The following is a 26,464-nucleotide window of genomic DNA, read 5'->3' as shown; positions in this document are numbered from 1 at the left end:
ATATATAGTAAAATGAGACTCTCTCCCCCTACATCCCACTTGACAGTGAATGAAGAGGAAAAGGAGCAGAAATTAAAATGAGGGTCACCAGTCACTTGGGACTACTATGCCTCTCCTACACTTTCTGCCAAAGCCATGAGAATATAGGCAGAAGGCATCTTATGTTTGTTATTCTTCAGATAATAGGATCTTAGTCACACATCTTAGTGGGTTAATAAGATTTTTTGTGCGTTGGTTTGTAATCTGCTTTGACTTCCCTTCCTTTTGAGTTAGCATCCTGATAAAATGTATGCCGGGGGAAAGAGGAGATGTGAAGTGCAAGTTACCATCCTGCCCCTCAAAATTGAGATGAACGCTCTGCAGGAGGATATGCATGTGCCTGCCTTTTTATTTTATAACTAGGAGGCAGCTAAAATCTAGCAAGTTCTCTTCCTGACAGATAGGAAGGACCCCAGGTCAGAATGTCTTGTAATTACAAAGTCTTGATTATTTTATCCTTTTATTCTGTTTTATCCTCCTTTTATCCCCCTCATCCTTCCTTGTCTTGCTCAGAGTCCTGAAGGGGTGCAGTTCCTGTCCCTCATGGCTTGGTGGAAAACCTCCACCTGTTCCACCAGAGACTTGGAGTTTTCAGGGGAGGGAAACATGTAGAGGGCACTGAGGGCCTTTTTAAAGAATAAAAATCTTGGGATTTTTTTTTAATTTGAAAGGACTGTCATTTTGGCCACAGTGCTGCTGAAAGTATCTCAGGCCTAATGCCTTCCCTAAAGGTATTTAGCATTAATATGTCCTGACTTACACAGTAGTTAAAAATAGCATGGTCCATTAAAAGGTGGAATAATTTTCTTCTGTGGGACTCCTTCCCAAAGGCATGGGAATGTGAGCTGAATGTGCTTTGAACCCTCTGGAGGTAAATACCAGAAATACTCTCCCTACATGGAGGGTGCAGTTTAATACAAACCGCTGTCTTCCCACGTGGTTCAGTGGCGAGGCTGCAGCTGGTGTGAGATGTGAGCTAGCTCGTCTGTGCGGCTCCTTTCACCTTCTGACTGGCAGGCTCGGTAACAGGTTTTCTGTCCTGCATGGTTCTATCTTTCTACCGCTCCTGTTACACTCCTCAGCTTTTTCTACATGTGTGGCTGTGCTCCAAATAAGATCGGGAGAATGAGAATGGTCTAACAGTTTTGACCGGAGGAAGCTTCCCTGATCAGGTGGATATGTCTCCCCATCACAATGCCAATTTCAGACTTCTCAGGTGATGGACTAGCAATCTTTCTGTGTGACCAGGGACACTTGCGTTGTTTTGATGTAGATGCGATTTTAGTCTTTCTATGGGGATATGACCATACGGCTGCATTTTAAGGCTTGTGTGAACTGCTGCTTGAGGAGGTTTGCGTCAGTACTGCAGGTCGGCAGATGTTTTCAGTTTCCCAAAGTGTTGTTTTGCCAGCACTAATTTCATGGGGCTCCTAGCTGGGAAGGCAGCAAGACGTCGCACTCAGTGGGTGCAGCTTTCCAGGGTGCAAACTTTACACGTTGTTGTAATATCAATGCTTGTGCTTGTTACTAGGGTTGCAATGGCTGGCTGTCAGAGTGTCAGAGTTGATGAGGCCAGTGGGAGCTGGTTCATCTTTAGTTGGGGGCTGTAAATTGGGGGGTGGGGGGGAGGGGGAGAGAGGGGAGGAAACAGAAAAAGGAACAACTCCTAATTCTTGTTTTAATGACAGGATGGTTTTTTTCCAAAAGAACTGGGGGAAGGATCTTACTTTGAATATATCTCGCTTCCTTTAACAAGCTGTTTTTGAATAATTCCTCCTCTCTTTGCTAAAATACGACAGTTTTCATTCTGACAGCATCAACCTGTTCTACAGAATATAGAGCCCCAGTGAGAAAAGACCTTTAACAGGAATTTATATCCCAAGTCTGAAATATGTGCTTTGTATCTGTTGTGATCCCTGGGTGCCTGTTAAGGGATTACTTACATTTTACCATCCTAAATTTCTTTCCATAAACAAATGAAACCTTTGAGTCTGAGGTTCAAGGAATATGCTCAGATGAAACATGGTTTAACAGCTCTTTGGGGAGAAAGAGGTAACGTGGGAAAGTGAAGAATTGATGACCTATTAACTGTTTCAGTTTCCCACCTTGAATTATTGACAACATGTGACATTACAACCTTACAAATTACTGTCTGTAAACAGCTCAGAAAATATGACCTTTGCATTACAATTGGTCTCCAGATGCCTTCCAGCTTATTACAAACAGCTGCTGCTGGCATATTTGTTGCATCTGGAGTGGGTGAAAGAATGCAAGGAACTGAAGAACTTTTCTTGTATAATCAGACAAATCTCAGATGACAAAATATATTGGGTGATGGCTGAAATGTCTCTTCTTGAGACTAGGCTCACTCCTCTGGAGTTCGGGTCATTGATTTTCAGTAATAAAGACATCCAATTAGTTAAGGTTAGTTGTCCTTATGTTCTGTCCTGTCTCTTTTTAAAGCAAGTGGTGATTCTGCTCATGGACACTAGAAAGCCCTATGTTAGTCTAATTCCTCCCACTTCCTTGACTGTGGTGACGAGTGAGTGCAAGTTGGATGGATGGTTTGTCTCATTTGTTTATGGCGAACCAAGTGCACTAAATTCTTCCTTTTCTTTTTTGTTCATGTGATTAATACAAACTAATGTAAGTAATGTACTTGGCCCTGAGGTTTCTGCAGATTTGGGAGAAGCTGAGAACAGGAGGACTTGATTTTGCATCTTTCTTCTTAGCAGTGTTGACCAAATTAGTGTTGGCAGCCAGAGAGCTCATAAGGCTCTTTCTGAATCCTAGGCCTGAGACAAATTAACTTCTAATTTAAACTCCATTAACAAAGGGTCGCCATAAAATGAGACCTACCACGTTTCTCTATGGAGTGATTTATTGTCATTTGTTAGTGTAAGATGTGTAGGGAGTGCTAGAAAAATATTTTTGGGGAAACTGGTGTTTGGAGGAATAGATGTCCCCAACACAGAGTAGTAGAAGACTGCTGAGTAAAAATCATCTTTGCACCCAGCTTGTTTGTTTTCTCAGCTTCTGGGATACATACCTTGTATCTGTTAGTATAGCGTTGTTCATCACTGACTGAAGATCTGTCAAAAAAGTGTATGTTCCTATCTGTGTTGATGCAAAAAGACAGTAGGATTACAGGAAAGGGAATAGAAAGTTTGAATTTGACTCATGCCTTTTTAGACTGGGTGGAAACTGTGATTTAAAGTTAGAGCAGGTCATGGACTTTATGAAGTCCATCTCTCCATGCATTAGGAAGACCATTTCAAGAGTGAGGACCCAGGAGTTCATCAGAGTAAATATTCCCTCCCTGCCTTCTGTAACAAACTCCCTTAACCTCTGAATGCTTCATGTGTGTAATAAAACCAACCTACATAACAGAACTGTTGTTAGGAGTGATTAATTAATGTTTTCAGGGCACTTCCAGGACCTAAAGATGAAAGGCATTTATGGTCATAAGTTTCACTTACCCTGCTGCCCCAGGATGAAAGTTTTACTTTAAAGATTCAATTTCTTCCCTGGGGTAAGAGGGAGGCAGTCTATTATTCGAGGACATCATCCTTATCTCTGTTGTAGTTGCCTTGTGGCCATGCAATATCACTCAATAATTCTGTCAAGTAGTATCTTTTGCTTGTGACAGAGTGCTAAACAGTGATTTATTGCTTGAATACACATTGCTTTCATGAAAGTGATTTGTTTAAACAGTAAAGTGCTAAATAAATTATTCATTGCATGCTAATTTTTCACTTTTGTATTCTATAGTGAGCTGCAGAATAAGCAATCCGGGTATTGTATATACCACACAAATCCCAGTTTTTTGTATCCCCCTCACTCCCAGTCTTCCCTCAGGACATGGTTCCTTTCCCAAGGAAAGACCTATGGTTTCAGCCTTTCTCAACTTTGTTGCCTTTTGTGATGATTTTTCTCTTCATTCTTAAAGCAGAGTTGGGTGAATTATGTTCAAGTGGAGACTTGGATTACTGGTTTGGGAAAGACTGTGTATGTGTGGAGTTTATGGATATTTCTAAATCCTTCATAAACTTTTGGATCTTAACCAGGAAGGCACCACCATAAATATAACTTGCAAAGTAGGATCCTAATGGCTGAGTGGCATGTTTTCATAAAGTCTCTTCTTGGATGCTCCTTCTTTTTCTGAGAGTGTTGTATGCTGCTCTCTTAGCTGCCAGTGGCTATGCTGGAGCACTAGTTTGCACATAAGATCAGGTGTCCGAGAAACACGTTTTTTTACTTGCAGGTATGCAGGCTTTCCAAATTTACTTCAGAAATGGCTTCTCAGCACTTAAAATCTTTTTTCCTTGGCAAAGCCTGGAGCCTCCTGAATGTCTCTGAGTGTTTCAATAGCAAGCCTGAGAGCAGGCCAGGCACAGAACAGCTTAGTGCTTTTCTCCGGTTGACCCTGTCACCCTTTCTGGGTGTCCACTCTAAGTGACTGGCAGTAACTGTGTATTTAAGCAAGAGCTGCTGATTGACAGTGAATATAATAGGGTGTAAGAGAAGAAATTTCCTTTCAAGTAGTTTAGGGCTTCACCCTGCTTTGGTCTTAATTCTGAAATAAACCCCCAAAGGCTGATGTCGGTATTCAGTGAAATGAATAAACAGAAGACTGCATTTCCCTCTTGAAACATGCACAGAGCTCTCCTGCTAATGGCTTTTAAGCATCAATGCAATTATAGTGTGTAATCGATTCTCTTTATACCAACTTTTGTCTTTTGAAATGAAACCTTGTCTGTCTTAACTATTTGTATTAAAACAGTTCAAGGTGACAGGCAGTTTTTTCCCTTGGTTTTGTCCTCCTTCCCTTCTTTCCTGCCTACTTCTGCCACTGGAAGAAAATCTATCATTACATTTACTTGTAATATGTCTGAAATATTACAAGGCACTTGGATATCTCTGCTTTTTTTCCTACAATAATTTACTCCCTGGAGTTTCCTTTTACACCTTTTAATTTATTGGGTTTGGGTTGTTTTTTAGTTCGTTAATCACAATGTAGAGCTCCTCAGAAGTATTTCCAGGAAACGCGTTCTCATTGAATGAAAGGGGAATTTGTGAAAATGGATTTCAGTGTTGGAAAAAGGACTCAAAGGAAGGAATTAATTCCCCTTTAAGTTATTCAGCATGTCAGTGGCTAAGGTGTTTTTCTGGAATGTGGTAGGCCTAGGTTTGGGTCCCTTTTGGAGCCAGGAAAAGCAGTAACTCAGTGTCTTGACCTTTGAGCTTTAGCTATTACAGAAACACAATTTCCTTCTCTCTGCTTAGGTGGTGGTGGTAATATTTTAAATTCTTTTTGGACCGTAACAAATTTCTGTTTTATCCTTGTGACAAGCATGAAGACTGGGACTATCTTTAAAAGATTTGAGGAAGAGAAATGCCTCTTTTTGCCTCTTTTTATAATAATTTGTATTGTCTCCTCTAAAAGTTGTCACCATGCCCGGGACCCCTGTAAGCTGAGTAATTCCATAATAGAAACTGCCATGCATCTTGCTCTACTGATTGTATTATACAAGACTAAAAGGAAATACTAATATCCATGTTTGGCAAACATTGAATTTCTTGCCTACAGGTGGTTTTTACAGATGCCAAAAATATGAATAACTTATAAACAGATTTAGATAAGTTCATGAGGACTAAAGCAACCTATGGTATCTGTAAGAAGAAAAGAATTGTCATATTTGGCCATATTCCCTCTCCAACAGTGGCTAAAATTGCATGCCTGGGAAAAATTGCACAAACACTGTGCTAGATATATTTTTATTTAACTTATCGCAGTGCACATCTCTTCCCTGAACTTCTCCTGTCTCCTCTTGAACCGATGTTAAGTTTTCAGTATCCACAAAATTCAGTGGGAAGGAGTTTCCCAACTCATGTATACGTAATATTTTGAACCTTCCAGTTTCACTTGGTGTCCTAGCTCTTGTGTACTGAAAAACAGTGAATAATCAATTTGGGACTCTGACTTTACAGATGTCTTTTGTATCTCCTCTGCCTCTTTCTTGAATTGAGAGTTGGAGTGATTTCTCACTTAAAAAAAGACCATTCCATATCTTTGATCATCCCTGCCTGCTTTCTCTGATCCTTTGATTCTTTGACACAATAGTCATGATAGTTTTTGAATTAGGAAGAGTGTAATCTGCTGATTGCTAAAAGTTAATAAGGGGAAGAATCACCCTCTACCTAGAAAATTTTTAATGCTTTCTCTCTAAAATTTTACTATGTCCTCCTGCCACAGGTGGGATAGTGGGCAATATCAGACCTTTTTTCTGTCCATTGAAGGATGCAGAAAAATGAAGGGATTTTTACTTTACGGATTCTTCATAACAAATCTGTGGTGGAATGGGGTGTTTAGTAGTCTAGCTGTGTAATCATGTGGCTGTCCTTCTCTGTCGTCACACTTTTTCTCTCTTCCTTTGCCTGCTGATGTGTTTATATAAGGAAGCCTGTTGATTTGTAGTCCAGGTGGAAAGCAAATCACAAAGTCTTCATGTCTCTGTAGTTCTTGGTACTTGCGTAGTTGTTAGAGACCCTGATACTTGCTGACTGGTATAAAATTGCTAAGTAATAATAATAATAACAACAGGATTTGTACAAGTAATTTACCCCAAATAATGAGTCCTCTCGAGTTTGTCATCTTTATTTACGAGCAGCCTGTAAAATTCTCAGTAATGAATTATTCAGACTTATTTGTGAATTTATTTGAAAACATTTCCTCACATAGCTGCCCTACCAAACAGCTCATTGAGAATATTCCTGTATTCTGGTTGTGTAACCCCTTCTTTCCCAAGTCCTAAAGTTCTGTGCTGTACTGGGAAGGTAGAGATGAAGTAGGGAACAGATAGGTGTTGCCCAATTATTTCCAGTCTTTGAACAGTGCATGCTCTCAAGCACTGCAGTCGAGCCTGAGAAACATGATTAATTAACACATAATGTGTAAGAAAGCTTCAAGTCCTTTAGTGTCCTGCTGAATTATAGCAGACCAACAAGCTTGTGAAAACTTAATTTAGTGCTTCTTTGTTATTGACTTATGTTCCTGCTAAGTAAGCGACGGAAAGGATCTCTAGAGTTTAATAAGGGGTTCATGCATCACTGCACATTGAGGTGTACTTAAACTGTCTTGATTGTGGCTGGATATTTGTTTCTCTCTTCCCAATTAGAAGGCAGTGTGGCAGTTTCATCCGGAGAATCTTGTAAAGGATAGTTACACCATTGCCATTTGATACATAACTATATATATTACAATACCTTATTAACAAAATGTTGTTATATTGAAGACTGCTTGTGTTCTGTGCCTGTGTGAGACAGTCCCTATGCCTAAACATATCCTAGACTGGATATTAGGAAAAATTTCTTTACTGAAAGAGTGGACAAGCATTGGAACAGACTGCCCAGGGAGGTGGTGGAGTCACCATCACTGGAAGCATTCAAAAAACGTGTAGATGTGGCACTTCAGGACATGGTCTAGTGGGCGTGGTGGTGTTGGGTTGATGGTTGGACTTGATGATCTTAAAGGTCTTTTCCAGCCTTAGTGATTCTATGATTTTCAGCTCATAACAGAGCAAGCAAACTGCACATGCAGTGTTTTGAGTCTAGGAAACTCTGCATGTGTTACACGTTCCTTGCATGGGTGGAGAGTACCACAGGAGAGAGAAGACTGTTGTGCCTGCTCTTTTCTCAAATTGTGGCACATCCTGAAGATCAGGTCATAGTGTAGGGTGTGTGTCTGGCACGTGTCTGAAACTAGAAGCTTTCTATCAGGTTATTAGTTCTAATACAGGACTAATGTTGGGGTTCATGAAGACCCATCTCAGTTATTCTATGCTGGAAATAGTACTCCTAAGGCTGTTGCCTGAGATGAAAATATCTGTGATGCTGGACAAGAAGTCAGGATAGAATAGCATCCTGAAGGCTTTCATTGGGTTGCAGGAGTGGCAGGGGAGTAAACCTTCCTCTTTTTTCTGGGACTTCAGGGGTAAAAAAAGAGAAGTCTGATTACTGCACTAACAATCTACAGAAGAAACTGATTCTTAAACTGATTCAGAAAGCTGCTGTAAGTGGTTTGCAGTCAAGTATTAGAAATATTTTATCAAATATACCATTTGCATCATTTTCAAATTACTTCAACAAAATGTTGAGTAAGGAGCAGTCTGTACACAGTAATGCTGAGAGCTGATGGTGTGCAAGTCAAGAAAGTGGACTACTGACTAAATGTTATTTAGTTCTGTGGCTTATTCCAGGACGGCTGCAGTCTTGACTGAAACAGTGCAAAGCACGGAAGTCTGAAAACATTAAAGCAGAGGTGCTGTTCCTTCATAAGCAAAGGCCTGTTGCGATTTTGAAATCGGCATTTGAATCCTGTAGGGACAATCTTTCTGCCACGGTTTTAGGTTAGTCTAGATTTAACACTGTCAAAATCAGAGCCCGAGATGTTATAGTGAAAACCTTTAAAAAACTGATTGTGTTCTTCTGTTTGAAAAATCTCTACCAATGTGAAGCTATAAAAGTTTGAATTTAGAATGCTGTTGTGCTGTGTAAAGTGGATATTTCCAGAGGGAATCCTGGGTGTGGTGGTGGGAATATGGCTGCTAAAGTATACCCAGGATGAGAGCGCTGTTGGTGTAAATGAGATTGAGTTGGATTATCACGGACACTTTGCGTAGTGGGTCTTTAATAATGGTCATCAAACTTTGAACACAATGATTGTTGCAGTCCATGTCCTTGTTTAGCCTAGCTTGAATAAGCACAGACATGTTTTAACATAGTGCTAATGTAGCATTCCAAGGAGTAAATTTGCAATTGTCACTCAGTAGTGTGTAGTATTACAGATCCCTGACCTAGAGTGCTGTTAGCTGGCTCATGTACTGGTTTCTGTGTAGCTGTGGCAGAAGATAGCTTGCTGTGGGCTTGCTTGCTTTCTGGACACACATCAGTAGTAGCAGATGAGTTACACAGCCACAGTGTAGCCTGTCGCTTCCTTTCCAATGTATTACCAACCTGATCAGTAGCAGTGTGCAGGCTTTCATTTGCTACCTTTCTGGCCATCTAGTTCAGTACTGTTTGAAACTAAATATTTTTTTGCCAGAGGAGAAAAGTCAGGTTAAAGGTAGTCCTTGCATTACATTTGGAACTAGCGCTGCAGTAAAGGACGAGCTCCCTGTGGGAGCCTTGCTAGATGCATTTGTAGAGCAGTTGAAAATAAGGTCAAGACAAAGATTTAAGCCAGTACTAAACCTAGGTCAGAAGTTCAAGGAAGGGTGTGGTGATACAGCATGGACCAGTTGAACACGAGCCAAGGTAGGTCTGGGAAAAATTTAGCCATGCTTACCCTAGAATTTTTCCCAAGATAGCAAAGAGCATCCTAGGGCCTAATCTGGCAAATTCACAGAACAGTCTCTTCTGTCCAGCCACTGATTTCCCATCTTGAAATCTATAGATAAGCTTTCACATCCCAAGTCTTAAAAATCAGTCACAGGTCAGGAGTGATTAACAAAGTACATTTTCCTTGAAAATGCTGTTTTGGTTTGAAGAATAAATGTAATGGTGTCCAAGATGCAAATACCCTGTCCTTCCTAGGATAGCCACTGGGAGCTGGTTTCCTTCGGGAGATGGGTGAGACAGGTTTAAGTACCTCTTTTGTCAGTTTGCCTTTTCCCAGGTGTGTGCTAACCTACCAAGCCTTCTGTCTGGTTCTTGCCTGCTGCGGCTCTTCCACTTTGTACAAGTAACTCCAGCAAAACATTTTTAGTGCTATATCTTGTGGTTAGTGCAATCACTGGGGATGCAGTAAACCCAGGATGCAACATCTTTTTCTCTGAACTATCAATGCAGAAGTGGTGAAGTTTTGTCTCTTCTCCTCCCTACCTGCTATGGCAGAATAACCCACTTGAACTGCTGATCCTAACGAAGGACAGGCTTTCTGAAACCGTGCATTTCTATGCAATAGGAAGGATTATCTGTATTCACAGCAGTGCTGGCATAAGATTGGATTTTCAGCTCCTTTTCATTGTATCTCTAGTTTGCTTGTTCTTTTCTTCTTGCTCTTGTTAGCTTGCATTGATTGGTAAGTGGTAAAAGACAGGAGAAAAACACACAGTCCCACAAAACAAAGGAAGGAATAAAAAGCAGGCGAGATGATATTTTTCATTTCATTACTGTGCTTCTTCACAGGTCCTATTCTGACATTTAGAACAACATAATATGCATGTCTCTCTTCATTAGGTTCCTCAGCACTACACAGTGACAGCCACAGAGGGGAAAAAAACCCACAACAAATGAAACAATCTTAAACATGAACTAACCTTTGCAGGCTAAATAACAAAGAAATGAGAACAGCAAAGGAAAAATGTTTTCTGAAAAAGTAAATATAACCAAAATCATGGCCTTGCCTATGTTATTCAAATATTATTACAAAGGAGAAAAGAGAATACTGAACTCTAGGGCAGAAATAACTATTTTTCTGCCCAATGACTTGTTTGTTTTGCACATATGTGTTTGTGCAGATCTATTGCTAGTATTTGAACCACAGTAAATGACACAGAGAGACTGCTGAAACTAGAAATAGGCTTAAAGATATTCAGGAGCTGATACAGGTCCACCAAAATGAGAAAGTTTCCTACAGGAAAGCCCTTATGTGTTTTGGAAATGGGATATCTGCACCAAGTGGAGATATCTAAGCTATTACCCAACAAACTGGTGCATACATATGCTGTAGCGTGGTGTCAAATACAAATATTAGCTTGGAAATGTTAAATGTTAAGGTTTTATTCTGAATATACTAAGAAGCCAGAATATAATGGTATTATTTAGGGTTCTAGATGTAGCTAGTCTGCAACTAACATGCATATTCAGGTGGGTCCAGGGATGCCTCTGCAGAAGCATTGTTAGATTTATATCTAACATACAAGAAGTATGATGGAATGCATATGCATTTTCCCCCCATCAGTTCCAAGAGAACTGCAGCACTCTAAAATTGTGTGGGTTTTACTGAAATTTCTGGGGGAAGAAAAAAGAACAAAAGAGATGTTTGAGCTCTCTGGAAGTGAAATATTTTGATTTCCTGTATTGGCACTTTTATTATTTTGTCATTTCATATTCTTTTTGGGATGTCAATTACAATTTTTTTTTTTCAAGTGAGAAGATTAAAATTCTCCATGGAGTTTTCTTTCATGGAAGTTTTGAGATTTATGAATTTTCCTCAGTTGAGAAAGTAAACATCTGTGTAATTTGTGAAAAATAATTCTCAGTCTGTTTAGCACTAGTAATTACACACTGCTAATCTTAGTATTCAGTAAGATTAGCCTGATTTTAATTCTTGTGTTTTACAGATGGGGAAAGTGTTTCTTGATTCTTGTATGATCTTCCCCCAGATTACATCAACCAGTGGCAAAGAATGGGGGGAAAAAAATCCCACTGTTTTTCCCACTTACTCTGCCCAGTTTCTATGACTGCTGTCTTCAGGTCTGCTTTGAAAACTACCAGATGTCAAAATATTCATTAGGGGAAATATCCGATATTCGTTTACATCTCTGGTTCCTCTGGCAAGCAGAGGATGAGAGGGCTGGGAGAAGACAACAGGGCTTGGAAAAAGATATAAGCAACTGTCCAGCTGCTTTGCAGATCCGAGGGAGGCTCGAAGCCAAGGGTATGTGCAACTCCCACAACGTCATGAAGGTCTCCACGCAGGCTGGCAATGAGCCTCATTGAGTTCGCTGCTACCTTTCATCAGGAGAGTTGTTATTCGGAAGGGCTCCATGTGCACACCCCTTCCTCTTTCTTTTTCTCCACCCTTAATTTTTATTTTTATTTTTTTGTTAAGTAGGGGATTTATAGCCCTGTTCAGAGGGTGCTGTGAGGGATAACAGTGACACGGTTCTGTATCTGGAGCAGGCAGCTGCCCTGCTGTCACTGATAAGCGTTCCTGAGAGGGTGGAGATTGAAATTTAGCACTTATAAAGCCCTAATCGGTCCAAGCCTTCGCGAAGCATATGTGCCTGCCGCAACTCTGCCATCTGACACCTCGGCAGGCGGCTGGCGCTCTGCATGTTGGCCGCCTCTTCAAAGAGGGACCCTCCAAGCTTGAGGGTGGTCTGCTTTGGGGACAGAATATATATATATACACATATAGAGAGAGTATATATCTGTGTCGGGGTGTCCTGGGGAGCAGAGGAGCTGTTATGGAGGTTGTGTGAACTGCCCCATCGTAGCAGGGGGTGCATGTTGTCCTCTGGGCCCTGGGCCAAGGCAAGAGTCACTCTGAGCCTATTTCAGGGGGACGTGCCACTCAGTGGGTTGGGGTCACTGTGAATCTGTCCCCAGTTGCTACAAGGTGGGTGTTTCTGGGGGGCCATGGTGTGGGGTCCAGGGTTGGTGCTTGGGGCACCTGGAGGGGCCTGGGGGTGGCTTGCCACCGCAGGGCTGCGGGGCAGGGCTGGTGGGGGGAAAATGTGAAGGAGCCACTGAGGAAACTGGGATCTGGGGACAGACCGGGGGGTCACACAGGAGCGCTGGGCTGGGCCTGGCGCTGGCGGGGGAGCACCGGGGCAGTCTCCCGGTCACTGCCCTGGGAGCCTCAGGGCCGCCCTCGGCGCTGCTGTGACCAGGCCCCATGCATGCCTCGGGGCGGGGGGCAGCGCAGGCTGGCGGCTCCCTGGGGGCGGCAGGGCAGGGCCTTGCAGCCAGGGCCTGTCCCGTGCCCAGCCGGGGAGCAGGGCAGGCTGGGGCAGCCCTGGGCACCGGGCACCTCCCCAGGGACACTTCTTGCCCTCTGCCTGGTGGGGTTTGCATTTTAATAGCCTGAGTCTGCAGCCAGTTATTTATGGATAGCAGGGTGAGGCTCTCATTTTGGACACAAAGCAGTAAGTGGGCATGGTAGGAGGTGGGGGATTAAAATGGGAGCTGATAATAAAGGAGGCTGCTCTTCTGGAGAACTTTTGGTGGTAGTTGGCCCTGGTAAACCACTGTTTATTCAGGTCCCTCTCCCGTGTTCCTCAGCAGCCACGCATGACTTGTGTTTGTGCAGATAGGAAATGCTTTGGGTAGCCTCTCTCCATGCTATGAGGGATTTAAGAGTTGCGCTGTAGAAACAGATGTCTGTCAGATGTGTGTGCTCTGTCCCCAATATCGTCCTCTGTTGCAATAACTACGTGCTCGCTTAGGCCCTCAGCTCCCACATTGCCATGGTTTTTCTGCTCTCACATGCTGAACATATTGGAAAGAGACAGTTCCTGGTGTCTGTGCCTCTCCCCCAGTGCCAGCAGCTACGTGGCTATTCCTCAGCCAAACTGGTGCCAGCTTGCACAGAGCTTACAGGGACTGAATTTCTTCCAGTCCTTCGCCTCTCTGCCAAATTGGTTGAAGTTGGTGATATTAAGGGAGCAGGGGTATGCGTATTTTTGAGCCTCATTTCTTAAGAACCCAGGCTGAAAATAATAAAGTAGAGGTATATAGATCAGGGTTTTTGTCAGATAGGAAGTGGTGTGCCTCTTTAATTTACTGCGGTTTTAATGGGATAGAGGATAAGATATACAGTGACCTGGCAGGGAGAAATGCAAAATAAATTAGTAGCAAGAGTAATGGTCTGGTAGTTTGTCCCAAATGTACATCTTGTTAAAGGAGCCCATCATCTTGAAAGTCAGTATTTTTTTTTTTCTTTTAAGTATTAACAAAAGAGCAGGGTGAAATAAATGCTTTGCTGGAAATTCTTTTTGCTAAAATTGCTTTCCTCCCCCTGGTAAGATAATTTTATTCTAGAAGTGTCTGTTTTGGCAGGAGGGAAAAGCTGTTTGTCTAAAGAGCTAAAACCTGGAAACACTTCCATTCTGGCTAAATCTAAAACTTTTCACTGAAGTCATTGAAATGTCAGTTTTCAGAGACATTTGGAGGTCCCTAGTTCTATCTCTTACTCAAAGCAGGGTTATCAACAGCTATAGAGCAGGTCAGCTATGACTTTGTCTAGCCAAATCTTTAAAACCTCCAAGGATGGAGTCTGTACAGATGTTATGTAGCCTGTACCAGAGTTGAACTATTTTCTTACGGAGATTTTTTTCCTGATGTCCAATCTGAGTCTCCCAGGCCAAAACTGGTGATCGTTTGCTTGTGTGTCTTATCATCTGCTACAACCAAAAAGAATTTCACTGGAGACAGGCCAGTGGGTTATCTGTGCACCACAGCTGTGAAGAACACTGGTACTTTCAGTGCTTGTGAAGCAGAGCAGAAAGCAATCACTATTGCTAGGGCATACAGCAGATCTCATCTTGTATCCTGAAACACTGTGTCTAGCATGCCACCTCCTTTCCACTGCACTCTGCCTCCTGGGGCTAAGGGCAGAACTTGTTGGCAGTATCATGCAGAGGAGTTGAGCAAGAAAAGGTCTGACTGGCCCAACATGCATCTCCACAAGTAATTCCCATGTCGGTTTAGGCAAATGCTTTTAACAATTCATTCAATTATGTTAAGCACCCATTAAAGGAATCCTAAGCCCTCCCTGGGGTCATTTTAGTTCTATGAGATTGTAATTGTTTGAGACTAACCATGATTTCTTCTTTTGCCTTCAGGTGATTCTAATTCTGACAAAGCTGTATGACTACAACCTGGGAAGCATCACAGAGAGCTCTCTTTGGAGGTATGGAGATAAATTGAGTTAATAATTACCACCTTACTTAAATAAGAAGAGCCTGATACAATTCTTTTATTGAATTTAATTGGATTTTTTACATGTGCTGAAAGGTTTGTAGCTAAGCCCTCTCTCTCTCTCACTTCTATTCTTTCGTATTCAAGGACAAAGAGGCTGAAGTCTGATTGTCTTGTTTCAGCTAGATAATGTACATAATTTGATTTCCCCTTTCCCATCTTATTCAGAATCAAATCAACCAATTGGTTCATTTTTAGGAGAACTCAATAGCCTTAAGTCCTTGTTTATAATAAAGGATCTCATGGCTATCTACTGCTCAAACGATCCTTATGAAAAGTCAGTGCCACTAAGACTAGGGTCATACCTATGAGCAAGTGTTCGATATCTGTTTATTCAGAACTGATAGTATTAGTACTAGATAATTGATTTCCACTTGTGTAATGCTAACTACTAGACTGATTTATAGGGAATGCCTTGATACTTTCACAATTTCAAAGCATATCATGCACACTGTGAACCAAAAGAAAGAGTTGGGCCATGGTCTATTTCTTAAGGCTGTTGTTTGGATTCAATGAGAGCAGATGGTACCTCATTTTATCTCTCTGAAAAACGGATCTAAGGGGTGTTTACTTCACATGTCCCTCGTGGTTTTATTTCCTCTTACTACCTTTGGTCATTTCACCCTGAGAAATATTAATCTGTTTCATGAGTCAATGAGGAAAGTATGGTGTTTCAGCACATGGAGACACCTCCTTTGCAGTTGCTGACAGTGCTGAAGAACTACTTTACTCATGTGATGCAAAGCAAGATTATGTCAAGATACTGATTTAGGACTGAAAATAGGACAGCGACATCAGAGTGGAAAACACACTTGTTGAGGTGTATGAACGTGAGCAGAAGATTGTGCTGATGACCTTATGCTGTTGTTTGTTTCGGAACATGGTTTCTATGGAGCATGCCACAATGACATAAATTTTACCCTGATTAAAAGAGAAGGGACTGTGGGGATGTCACTGAAGGATGTACCAGAAGCTGAGGCTTTAGAAATGTAGCAATCCTAGAGCTAGTGCCTGTGGTGCACTTTTCTGGACTTCAGACAGTCCTAATGTCAGAACATGATTAACAACATAGTAATGGCCTGATTGTTTCCTCTAACCCAGTATCCTATTATCAAAAAAAGCAGTCTAAGAAAAAAATGTATGAATAGATTTATCGTATCTGACACTTTCTCCTAGCATTTATTCTTAGGGTTGATGTTTAGGGTCCTTCTTCAACTTTCAGTTTAAGGTCTATCAGGGTCTGAGTAATTTTTTTTGTTTGTTTTAGGATATACCAGGGGATTAATATCCCATGATATAAACGTCTTAATATGTCTTGGAGTGTGTTAAAATTTTTGGTACCTGTGACATTTTAGAGTAAGGAGTTCCATAGGTTATTTGAAGATCCACTTGTCTTACTTTGAACCCATCAGCTTCAGGTTCACTTGGCATATGTCACTTGTGAGGAATTGGTTACAGTTGCATGGCCAGCCATCCATAATCCCTGGGAAAATGCTTTGGACTGGGAAATGTTGAAAGAGAACCAGGATAGCTAAAATCAACCCACTTCTCTTTGCGGTGCTCCATTGTTCTTGATTGGCTTTTCAGTGCTCATGACTGCTCTGAAAGTTGCCAGTGCACTTCATTGTCATTTTTCAATCCTGTTGCCTTACATAAACCTCATGTAGTTTCGTTGTGCTGTGTCCTGAGTCTGGCTCTGCTGTTAGATCCTCACCCACCATGCAGGCATGCCTTGAGGTCGCTAATAAATATCCCTGTGAAGATTCCAGGACAGCTTTTCTGTTCTTAGTGTGATGTAAAGAAATGGCAAGATGAGCATATCTTATTATTTAATGCACCTGACAGAGGTTATTAGCTGTTGCTTCTCCTGGCTGCTTAAGTGACATGTTAATTTAAATCTCCCTGCTTGTTTAAAAAGGGTAGAAAAAAATAGAATTAAGAGAAGTGGAGAAACATATCTTGCACTAATTTATTTCATGCCTCTATCTTTGATGCTGAGGAATGGAAAAAAGTATGATCTCATGTCTGGTTTGACTTCTAATGTCAAAAGTTCTGTTTCTGAAGGATAGAAGAGAAAGACGGGTAGTTCTGCAGGTACCCACAACTGAAGAGGAATCTCTGCCTTGAATACATGACAAAAAATACCACTTTTGCCTCCTGTGCAGAGTGCATTCTCAAAAGGTTGATGAATGATAAGGGGCTGTTTAGAAGCATGTCACAGACACGAGTCATTTATGCTATAGCTGGTTATAAGCACATCTGTCATTCAAAGGTGTAGTTGGGTGATTTAAGCAGTCTTGTGACTGATGGGACTGTAACCATCTATAACACAACTACGCCATCGCCTACAAGATATGAATCTGTCTTCTTTATAAACATGCTACTACCTGCTAGGATGGCATTTCTTTGTAATTTTTCAGCCAGGTTAGCTACAGCTGGCTGCAGCACTAATGGATGAAGATCACCCTTCTAAAACTACCAATGAATTAAGAGACCACTGGCAACAGACATGAAGGAATGAAATACAGTAAGGGAAGAGAGACAGGGAGAATCTATACAGTCCTCTAGAGTGCTAAGGCTCTGTGCTTATTGAGTTTAGGATGGCAAGTTAGCTGCTACTTCTGTACATGGTAAATGAGATTTTGCATCAGGCTGTGCCTGACATAATTACGCTGTTATCGTCGCAGCAGACTTTTTCCACAGTTTTAGTTGAGGGCTTTTTATTTACTTTTTGTTATTCTTTTTATAGAAGAGGAAGAAAACGGAGAAAAGATTATATGTCACTGAGCAATTAACTGAGTGTATTGGATTTATTTCTCTTCCTCTCCTAGCTATCTCTCAGATCACAAAGAGGATTAAGCTGTGAGAGTTAGGAGAAGATTTTTTTTTTTTTTTTTTACTACTGGAGTAAGATAAGCTTACGTTTCCAATAAATAAAAATGTCAGAACAGTGACTATGGTATCCATGAGCTTCAGACAGCTGTGGGGGAGGATTAATCTTTTTTCTGTGTGTGTAAATATGATGCTCTGGAAAGATGTGTGTGCAGGACACTTTCCCCTCAGTGTCTTGAGAGGCTGACAAGCAATGAGTGCTGCCATTCACCTCTTTGCCTTCTAACAGCTCTGTATTTGGTCAGGAATGAGTAGTTTCATGGAACTTGCTGTAAAAATAGCAGTAATTAAACTTTGCTTTTCAGCCAAAAAGTAGGAAGATGTAGAATTTGCTTGGTTTGAGAGCATTTATGTTCTAAATAGCAATCTGTTGCTCTATTAGTTCTGGAAGTTATTGATGATACTCTCCAACATTATGCCTGAACGCTGAGCTCCCCAGTTCAGGAGTGTTTAACACTTCCAGCCTGTCCTTCCCTGCTTCTGGCTTCTGCAGTAAGGAAGCTTTAGCACATATGCCACAAAGGAATCTCAAGGACTCTGAAAAATACCTATGCCTCATATAGATCTAACTTTAACTTCCCATGTGTAAACCAGAGGATGTTAATAGTTGCCTTTTTTTTTTTCTTCCCCTGGAGAGCTTTGAATAGATTTAGCTAACTGGCATCTACAATATTTTGAAGATTGCCAGGTGATAAATATTACAGAGGTCACAGCAAGATAAAAATTCTCTGAACTCCAAGGCTCTGTTTCTAGCTTTTTCAGGGCCTTTTTGTTAACTTTGAACTAGTGTTTTAACCCCTCTATCAGTTTACTCATCTCCACCTTCCAATACCACCCATGCACATCTCTGTGCAACTCTGTCCTTTCAAGAAGGTAAATTCGGTATGCAAGCCAGAGAAGAATCAGATCCGTCAGAGCATCTCCACCGCTCAGTATAGGAATAACCTTCACTTATTTCACCGTTTTGTGCCATGGAATAAAGAATTCGCTGTCCTTACTGTGTTCTCACACTCCTCTGCTGTCTTGTCTCTCCTGGAGACAAGATATTGGGCTAAGGTAGACCAGAGTACTTGGTACTAAGATCTAAGTACCACTGTGTTATGTCTGTGTGTTGGGTATCCCCATAATCAGCATTACACATGTGAGTGTTTTAGTGAAAACACTTATTGTTGGAGGGGGGTTCGCATTAGTATGTCAGATACTGAAAAGGAGCAACAGCCAACAGGAATGTGTTCTTTTCTCTTGCGGCTGCTCTAGGGACAGAAGCCTCAGGGGAGAGATGGATGTAGATTGAGGATCATATCTGAATACAACCTTGCAATATTAGCCAGATGAACTCTGTTAGACATCTTTTGCTCCCTTGAATCCTGTTTGAAAAGTCTTGGCTGTGAGTTGACTTCAGCTATGTGATTACAAATAGTATAGATGCTTTGAAGCCTCACCTATTTATGTTTCTGCATGCAATTTTCCGACTCCCTGCTATGTAAGAATGCCCTCTCTACAGACCAGAGCTATAGCCACCTATGTCATCTTGAGTATTGTTGATGTGTTTAGAGAAGAAAGTCTTCACAGACTAGAGAGTTCTTGCAACAGGAGACTTGAAAGATTGTCAGTATTTGCTTACTTCCTTTGAGGGGCATTTCCAGGATATGTCTGTTATTGTATTCATTATTCTCTGCCACATTTTATGCTGGTTCCTTACTTCTGTCTTGCAGATGGGCTGTTCTCAACTCGTGTTTATTTTCTACCTGCTGAGCCACATTAGTAAGTTCATAACTTGTGGCTTAGTGACACAGTGTGCTCTGCAACAGCAAATTAGGGTCGTTTAGCTGACGTAGGTAGGAGAAGCAAATCTGAGAACTGACAAAGTGAGGGGAAAGAAAGTCTCATTAAGCACATTTTAACCAGCAGTTTTGTGGGAAAGGGGAACTTGAAAAGGACTATTTGAAATGCTTTTATCTATAAATATGGTGCTTCAGTTGCTCAGTGCAAGTCAGTCACTTTTCTTGACTGAGTATCAGAGCTTGGTAAATGCTGCTACATTATCTCCCATGAGCATTTAGTGACATTGTAACAGTGGCATTTTCTTGTCTCTTATTTTTTTTTCTTTTTCACTTCTGCAAACATATGAACCACTGGCTGCTCTGTGTATAGATGCTGGAGGGTGTCTGGGCGGGGGAAGGAAGAATGAGTTTGCACACTCAGCTATTTGTGTAGGAAGCAGTATCTTTTTACAGTTTGATTGCAGCAGGAGGTCTGCTTGCACTGGAAGCAGGTTTAGAACATGGATTTCATGCCATGACCACACTGACCAAGTGTGGAGCTGAGTGCAGTCTTTTTCCTGTGTGATGGCACCTTGCAGTTTCTACAGGTATCAATTTTTTATGTGAGGTGACTCCTTTTACTCTGGTGACTAACAGTAATAAAAACTTCTAGCACAGTCAACTTGGTTGCCAAAGCTTCCTTGGATGTTTTGCCTGCTATCAAAAAGAGCTCAAATAAAGCTGGAGAGAGGGGAAAAACCAACTAATCAAACAAAGAACCCACCCAAAACCCCCAAAAATACCTACCTAGGAAACAACCCACAACAGATGCTTAGATAGATCCTAATTTAGCAGGAAACTTAAATCTTATTGAATTTTACCACGTTCTTGCTTTCCCTGAAAAATGAGGGCCTGTATAACACTTATATTTTGTGGCATAACATGTGTCTTTGTTTAATCAATCTCAAGTAAGTTCTGCCTTGACATAGCTTGAAGAATCATACCCTGATATTTTGAAGGATCAGATTTGGTTGAGGATTTAGTGATGTGCTCCTCATTGCCTGGTCTGCATGGATAAAATATTCAGCACTAATGATGATGCAAATTTATTAAGCGTATTAAAAATGTGCTCTTTGTTGCAGCCAGTCATGAAATGTAGGAGTGTTATCAAGTAAATCAAAAAGAACCCTAGTCTGTTTTCTGCATGAAAAAATATGTAAATCAAGATAATGAATATTAATACTGACATATATTATCAATATACTGTAAATAACAGATGCACAATGTTCATGCCACTTTGTAGACATACAATGTTTAAATGACAGACTGCATTCTTGTACTGCAAATTAGAAGATGAACTTGCACATCTGTTTCCTAGACTACCTGTTTGCGCAAATGGTATTGGTAAAACATAGCAGAACTATCTCTAGTTCCGGTCCACAGGGTTCATCCGTCTGTTATGGCTGTGTAATAACTGTAGGCAAGCTAGACTGGAACCTATATGTAAGAGGAAAGACAAGCAACACAGTAGTTACCAGTTCATAAACAAAGCAAAACACCCTTTATGTTCTGATATTTCTACCCCTTTCAGTCTACACACTCTTCCTTTTGCAAAGCTTGGTAAAATTGTACCTACCCTTTCAGAGGCATATATCCTCCACTAATCACAAAAAAGGAAAGAATGTATTTGGGGCTGAGCTTGGGTAAACAAAAAACTACTCCAGCTGAGTGAGTTATACTAGCTTGAGATCTGAACTCTAAGGTCTTCAGATCCAGGTCCCAAATACTGCAGTTGCGCCTTGGGAATTACCCAGGCAAACATTCAAAGCTTATTGTCACTTCAGAAAGAGCCAGATGTTTGTCACTAGGTCTCTCTTGAAAGATGTAGTGAAACACCTGGAAACCATGTGTTGTAGAAATGCATATTTAAATAAATACCAATGGTATGTTTGTTGTGCAGCATAAACAAACCACCACTTACACCGAAACATAGTGGCTTGTTTGGAGTTGTCTTTGTCTTCTGATTCCTCTAACATACCAAATAATAATTGGACAAAACAGAGAAGGAGAAATAAAACCTGCAATTAATCAACTTGTGTCTTCAGCAGTGATAGCAAAGCTAGCTTTTGAGTGTGACCCTGCCAGTGGCTCCTGTGCCTTGGAGCACAACATACTTCTCAGCAGCAGTGGGCTTTTCTTTCTGAGTTCAGAAGCTTGAGTGGGAGGAAGTAGGATATCAATGCATAAGCTGTTCATTAGTAAGGCCAGGGCCACTGGGTGAAACTCCAGATCTGTGTGTGCACCAGTTTTGTTAGTGAATCCTGTGCTTTGCAGGGAGCTGGAGGAATTAAGGCAGGGGAGGTTCATTTTGCCTCTTGTCATTAGGATGTACTGTTGAGAGCCTATGTGTACTCAGCGGTGAGAAGGTTTGTGCTTGTGTGACAGGGACAACTTGAGGGATTAGTTTGCAGCTTGACTTGCCCTTATGAAGGCTTGGAGGGGGCAGGTGCGGATTCAGGAACTTTTCTATCCTTGCTGGCAACCTCCCCCTGCTATTGCACAGAGTCATTTCACTGGTGAGATGCATTAAGTAGCGGGTGAGGATGTGTCCTGTTGATTATGAACATCAGTTGTAATGCACTCTAAACTGATACAGTGCTTTGCCAATGGGAGGTAAAAAGCCTTCCTTCTCTCTTTACCCATTATTCCTCTCTACCCTTTAAATGAGTTTCTCCTGTAAGGAAGTTGCAGGAATTTCCCTAGCATGCATTTTACTGTGTGCTATGTAGTTGAGTGTGAAGGTAAAACCTCTTTTCAATGATCTTGCAATCTAGATAGGTAGTCACAGAATCACTAAGGTTGGAAAGGACCTTCAAGATCGAGTCCAACCATTAATCCAGCGCCACCGTGTCCCCTAAACCATGTCCTGAAGTGCCACATCCACACGTTTTTTGAACACTTCCAGAGATGGCGACTCCACCACCTCCCTGGGCAGCCTGTTCCAATGCCTGACCACCCTCTCAGTGAAGACATTTTTCCTACTACCCAATCTAAACCTCCCCTGGCGCAACTTGAGGCCATTTCCTCTAGTCCTATCACTAGTTACTTGGGAGAAGAGACCAGCACCCATGTCACCACAACCCCCTTTCAGGTAGTTGTAGAGAGCGATAAGGTCTCTGTTCCTTTCTCCAGACTAAACAACCCCAGTTCCCTCAGCTGCTTCTCATAAGACTTGTGCTCCAGACCCCTCACCAGCTCCGTTGCCCTTCTCTGGACACGCTCCAGCACCTCAACGTCCTTCTTGTAGTGAGGGGCCCAACACTGAACACAGGATTCAAGGTGCGGCCTCACCAGTGCCGAGTACAGGGGCAGAATCACTTCCCTACTCCTGCTGGCCACACTATTGCTGATACAGGCCAGGATGCTGTTGGTCGTCTTGGCCACCTGGGCACACTGCTCGCTCATGCCTAGCTGGCTGTCAACCAGCATCCCCACGTCTTTTTCCTCTTGGCAGCTCTCCAGCCACTCCTCCCCAAGCCTGTAGCGTTGCATGGGGTTGTTGTGACCCAAGTGCAGGACCCGGCACTTGGCCTTATTAAACTTCACACAGTTGACCTCTGCCCATCAATCCAGCCTGTCCAGATCCCTCTGCAGAGCCCTCCTACCCTCCAGCAGATCAACACTCCCACCCAACTTGGTGTCATCTGCAAACTTACTGAGGGAGCACTTGATCCCCTCATCCAGATCATATATAAAGATATTGAACAAGACTGGCCCCAGAACCGAGCCCTGGGGAACACCACTTGTGATCGGCTGCCAGCCGGATTTAATGCCATTCATCACGACTCTCTGGGCTCGGCCATCCAGCCAGTTTTTTACCCAGCGAAGAGTAAACCTGTCTAAGCCACGAGCCGCCAGTTTCTCCAGGAGAATGCTGTGGGAGACGCTATCAAAGGCTTTACTAAAGTCCAGGTAGACAACGTCCACAGTCTTTCCCTCATCCACTAGGCGGGTCACCTGGTCATAGAAGGAGATCAGGTTGGTCAAACAGGACCTGCCTTTCATGAACCCATGCTGGCTGGGCCTGATCCCTTGGTTGTCCTGCAGGTGCCCTGTGAGCACTCTCAAGACCAACCACTCCATGATCTTCCCCAGTACGGAGGTCAGGCTGACAGGCCTGTAGTTCCCAGGATCCTCCTTCCGGCCTTTCTTGTAGATGGGTGTCACATCGGCAAGCCTCTAGTCTTCTGGGACCTCCCCTGTTAACCAGGACTGCTGATAAATGATGGAGGGTGGCTTGGCAAGCTCCTCCGTCAGCTCTCTCAGTACTCTTGGGTGGATGATGATGATAATAATAATAATAGTGTATCTACGAGATGCCAAGTTGAAAAATAATAGAAATTGAGATGCTACATGTATTATGTATTAAATGACTTCATAAGGGACTGATATCCGATCTTCCCCCAAGGCAAAATTCTTGCAGAAAGACGGTGTTGTTTGTTCTACTAATGTGCTTTTACTGCTGTATTTCGAGACTCTATGTACATATCTGTGTATGTTTTCCCATTCATTTCCTTCTGTTTTTCCTTCAAGCCTGAGCTCCTGGAGTCAGGTGACTGCTCACAATCTCAGCTTTTCTGTGGTGGAAGAAAGCTCCACTTCCTGGTTTTCACATAGTGAAGAGAAATTTGAATGACTCCAATTACTGTATAGTTGGGAAAGTCCAAACAAAGACTCTTCACACTTGATTCCTGAGAGCTTTTTTTTCTTCGTTGCTTAAAGTATCGTGGCTGGAAATACAAATCAGGATGGGATGGAAGGGAAATCAGAATGGGGTAGATTCCTCTGTGAACTGGATGCATAGATGCTGCTTTGTCATACCAAAGGCTGAGGTTCAGATCACAGGTCTGATCAGTGAAGCAGAACCTTGAGCCCGGCTTTCCCGTAAACCAGCTGAATGTTGATCATTGGCTTACATGATTACACTGTCCAGTAATTAAAAAAAAAAACCCAAACCTTTCTGTTCTGCTGGTGAACAAAAGCAAATTTTGTTTACTTTTGGTAAAACTGGAGGCTTTTGCTCTTTCATGGTGGTAATGCTATAGAGTTGCTCTCTCTCCTAAGACAGAATAGGAGGAGAGGAGACACCCCCTCAGAGTTAACTGGGAACCAGGTGTTTCCCATATATAAGGGAGAAGCACATCTGGGTGGAAAGGACACAGACAATGGAAGGCAGTCTGAAGAGATGGCAGGTTCCTTGTCACTGACTAAAAGCTGCAGTCTTCCCCAGCAGGCTGTGACTGCCATTCTTGAGACCCTGAGAGATTTTTGTTAAGGTGCAGGCTTTAAAATCTACACTGCACTCAGTTGCCAGTCTGGCCCCTGTAACCTCTGGCGGAAAAGGGACTTGCAATCAAAATTGTGCCAGCGCTATCCTTTTACGTTTGAATACAAAACCTTTTTTTAAATAAGCTAAAATCAAAACAGGAGGCCAGAAGAAACCATGTGCTAAATAACACTTCTGTAAGACAGGAGGATAAGAGGAAGCTGTAGGCAGGTCTGAGCTCCCATTGTGCTTTACCAACAAGTCACTGTGTTTTTACTGATAATTCAGGTATGTTTATATTGTCCCAGGCTGTCTGAGCTCCAATGGATCAATCTAGGAGGCTGAAAACCACACATTTTTGGTCTCCTCTATTTCTGTCCTTGCTTGTAGGAAGCAGCATACCTTCTGTTTAGAGCTGTGTTGTGAGAACCACATCTGTGAGTCCTAGCCTTCCTACATATAATACAGCTTTGGGCAAGCTCTTTCACCATTGCATGTGTGGGTAATGGGGTTATGTTACCTGTCCGTCTGCAGTAAATGAACTGAGAGTTCTGGATGAAACTGGTTAACAAAAAAAAGTCCTGCAAGAGTTAGAGTAGAAACCCAGCTGCATAAGCCTACAGTCTATCCATGGCTGAAGCCTAACAGAGATTTAGCCTATGCTTTACTAAGACAAACTTATGGTGTATTCTCGTATAATACCTAACAGGACCTTGAGAAACTCTTGGATATCTTTGCAGGCAGGGTGGATTGTCATCTTTTGGGTTCTGCCTGAACAGAGGCTAATTTTTGCAAAAGGGTAAGAAATGAAATTGAAAGGAATCATTTTCAAATAGTCCTCTTTCCAAGGAAGAAAAGTCAACACAGAAGATGTTTTATGACCGTGGATTGTGTGGCATTGCTGGGAAGAACTACTAGATGGGGGAAGCACTAGAGGTAGCAGCAAAATGAAATCTTTATGAACCTCACTACAAGTGTTGTTTCTTTATGAAGATATGAAGCAACCTTTTTTCCCTACTTGTGTTTGTAACTTCTCAGCTTCTCTGTTCTTGTGTTTCCTGGGAGGTGAGGGAGGCAGAACTACAGCTTTTTTTCCTCCTTACTCCATGGTAGCAGTAAGTGGAAACATCATCCTTCCATACTATGGAGTAGGTAAGAATGTGAAGTTTTTGAACAGTTCTTCCTCAAAATGAGTTTTCCTTCCTTGAGTCTTCAGGAGGTGGTCTGATTTTTTTTTTTCCCCTAGCCTGCCTCCAGCAGTGGCCAATAAATGACAGCTATTATCAGTGTTAAAGTATCAGTAAGAAACCTACTACCTTTGCAATAATTTTTCTTTCTTGCCTGGCTAGAGAAATCAGCTTATGCCCCAAAATGTGAGTTTTGATGACTTTCCATATTAACATTAATAACTAGTTAAAAATGTAAGTTATGTGTATTATAGACTAGTAAATTATTGGCCCTTTCCAGTAAGCACATCTGTAGCTTGCAAGACTCTGACCTCCTTTTGCTGTGAGCAGTGTGCACTGACTACAGGCATTGTGGAAATATAATTTCTCTTCGCTTCCCTGCCAATGCTCAAGTGACTATGTGTTTTCTTGTTATGAGGCAGCATAAAATTTAGAAGCTAGTCACGATGAAGGTAGCAAGAAAGAAACTTAAAGACCTCAGTAAATTTCCCTTCTAAGTGTTCCCTTTTCAAAGGTAAATGGTCTTATTCTTTGTAATCTCTCTTTGT

The 26,464-nt window shown here is 41.9% G+C and overlaps 1 protein-coding gene across 1 annotated transcript in view; it reads left to right on the top strand.

Moving 5' to 3' along the window:
* LOC309406999 (VPS10 domain-containing receptor SorCS1-like) overlaps positions 1–26,464 on the top strand; it is a gene marked incomplete at its 3' end in the record, with an annotated part of 303,428 nt that overhangs the window by 78,141 nt on the left and 198,823 nt on the right. The window contains exon 2 of the mRNA XM_082002391.1: positions 14,613–14,680. Within this exon, the coding sequence (XP_081858517.1) occupies positions 14,613–14,680 (68 nt within the window). The remainder of the gene's footprint in view (positions 1–14,612; positions 14,681–26,464) is intronic.

This window comes from Phaethon aethereus (assembly GCF_964289735.1).
Source record: "Phaethon aethereus genome assembly, chromosome: 7".
NCBI classification, from domain to species: domain Eukaryota; kingdom Metazoa; phylum Chordata; class Aves; order Phaethontiformes; family Phaethontidae; genus Phaethon; species Phaethon aethereus.
Note: the sequence above shows the minus strand (reverse complement) of the source record. Positions and strands in the feature narration are given on the sequence as shown.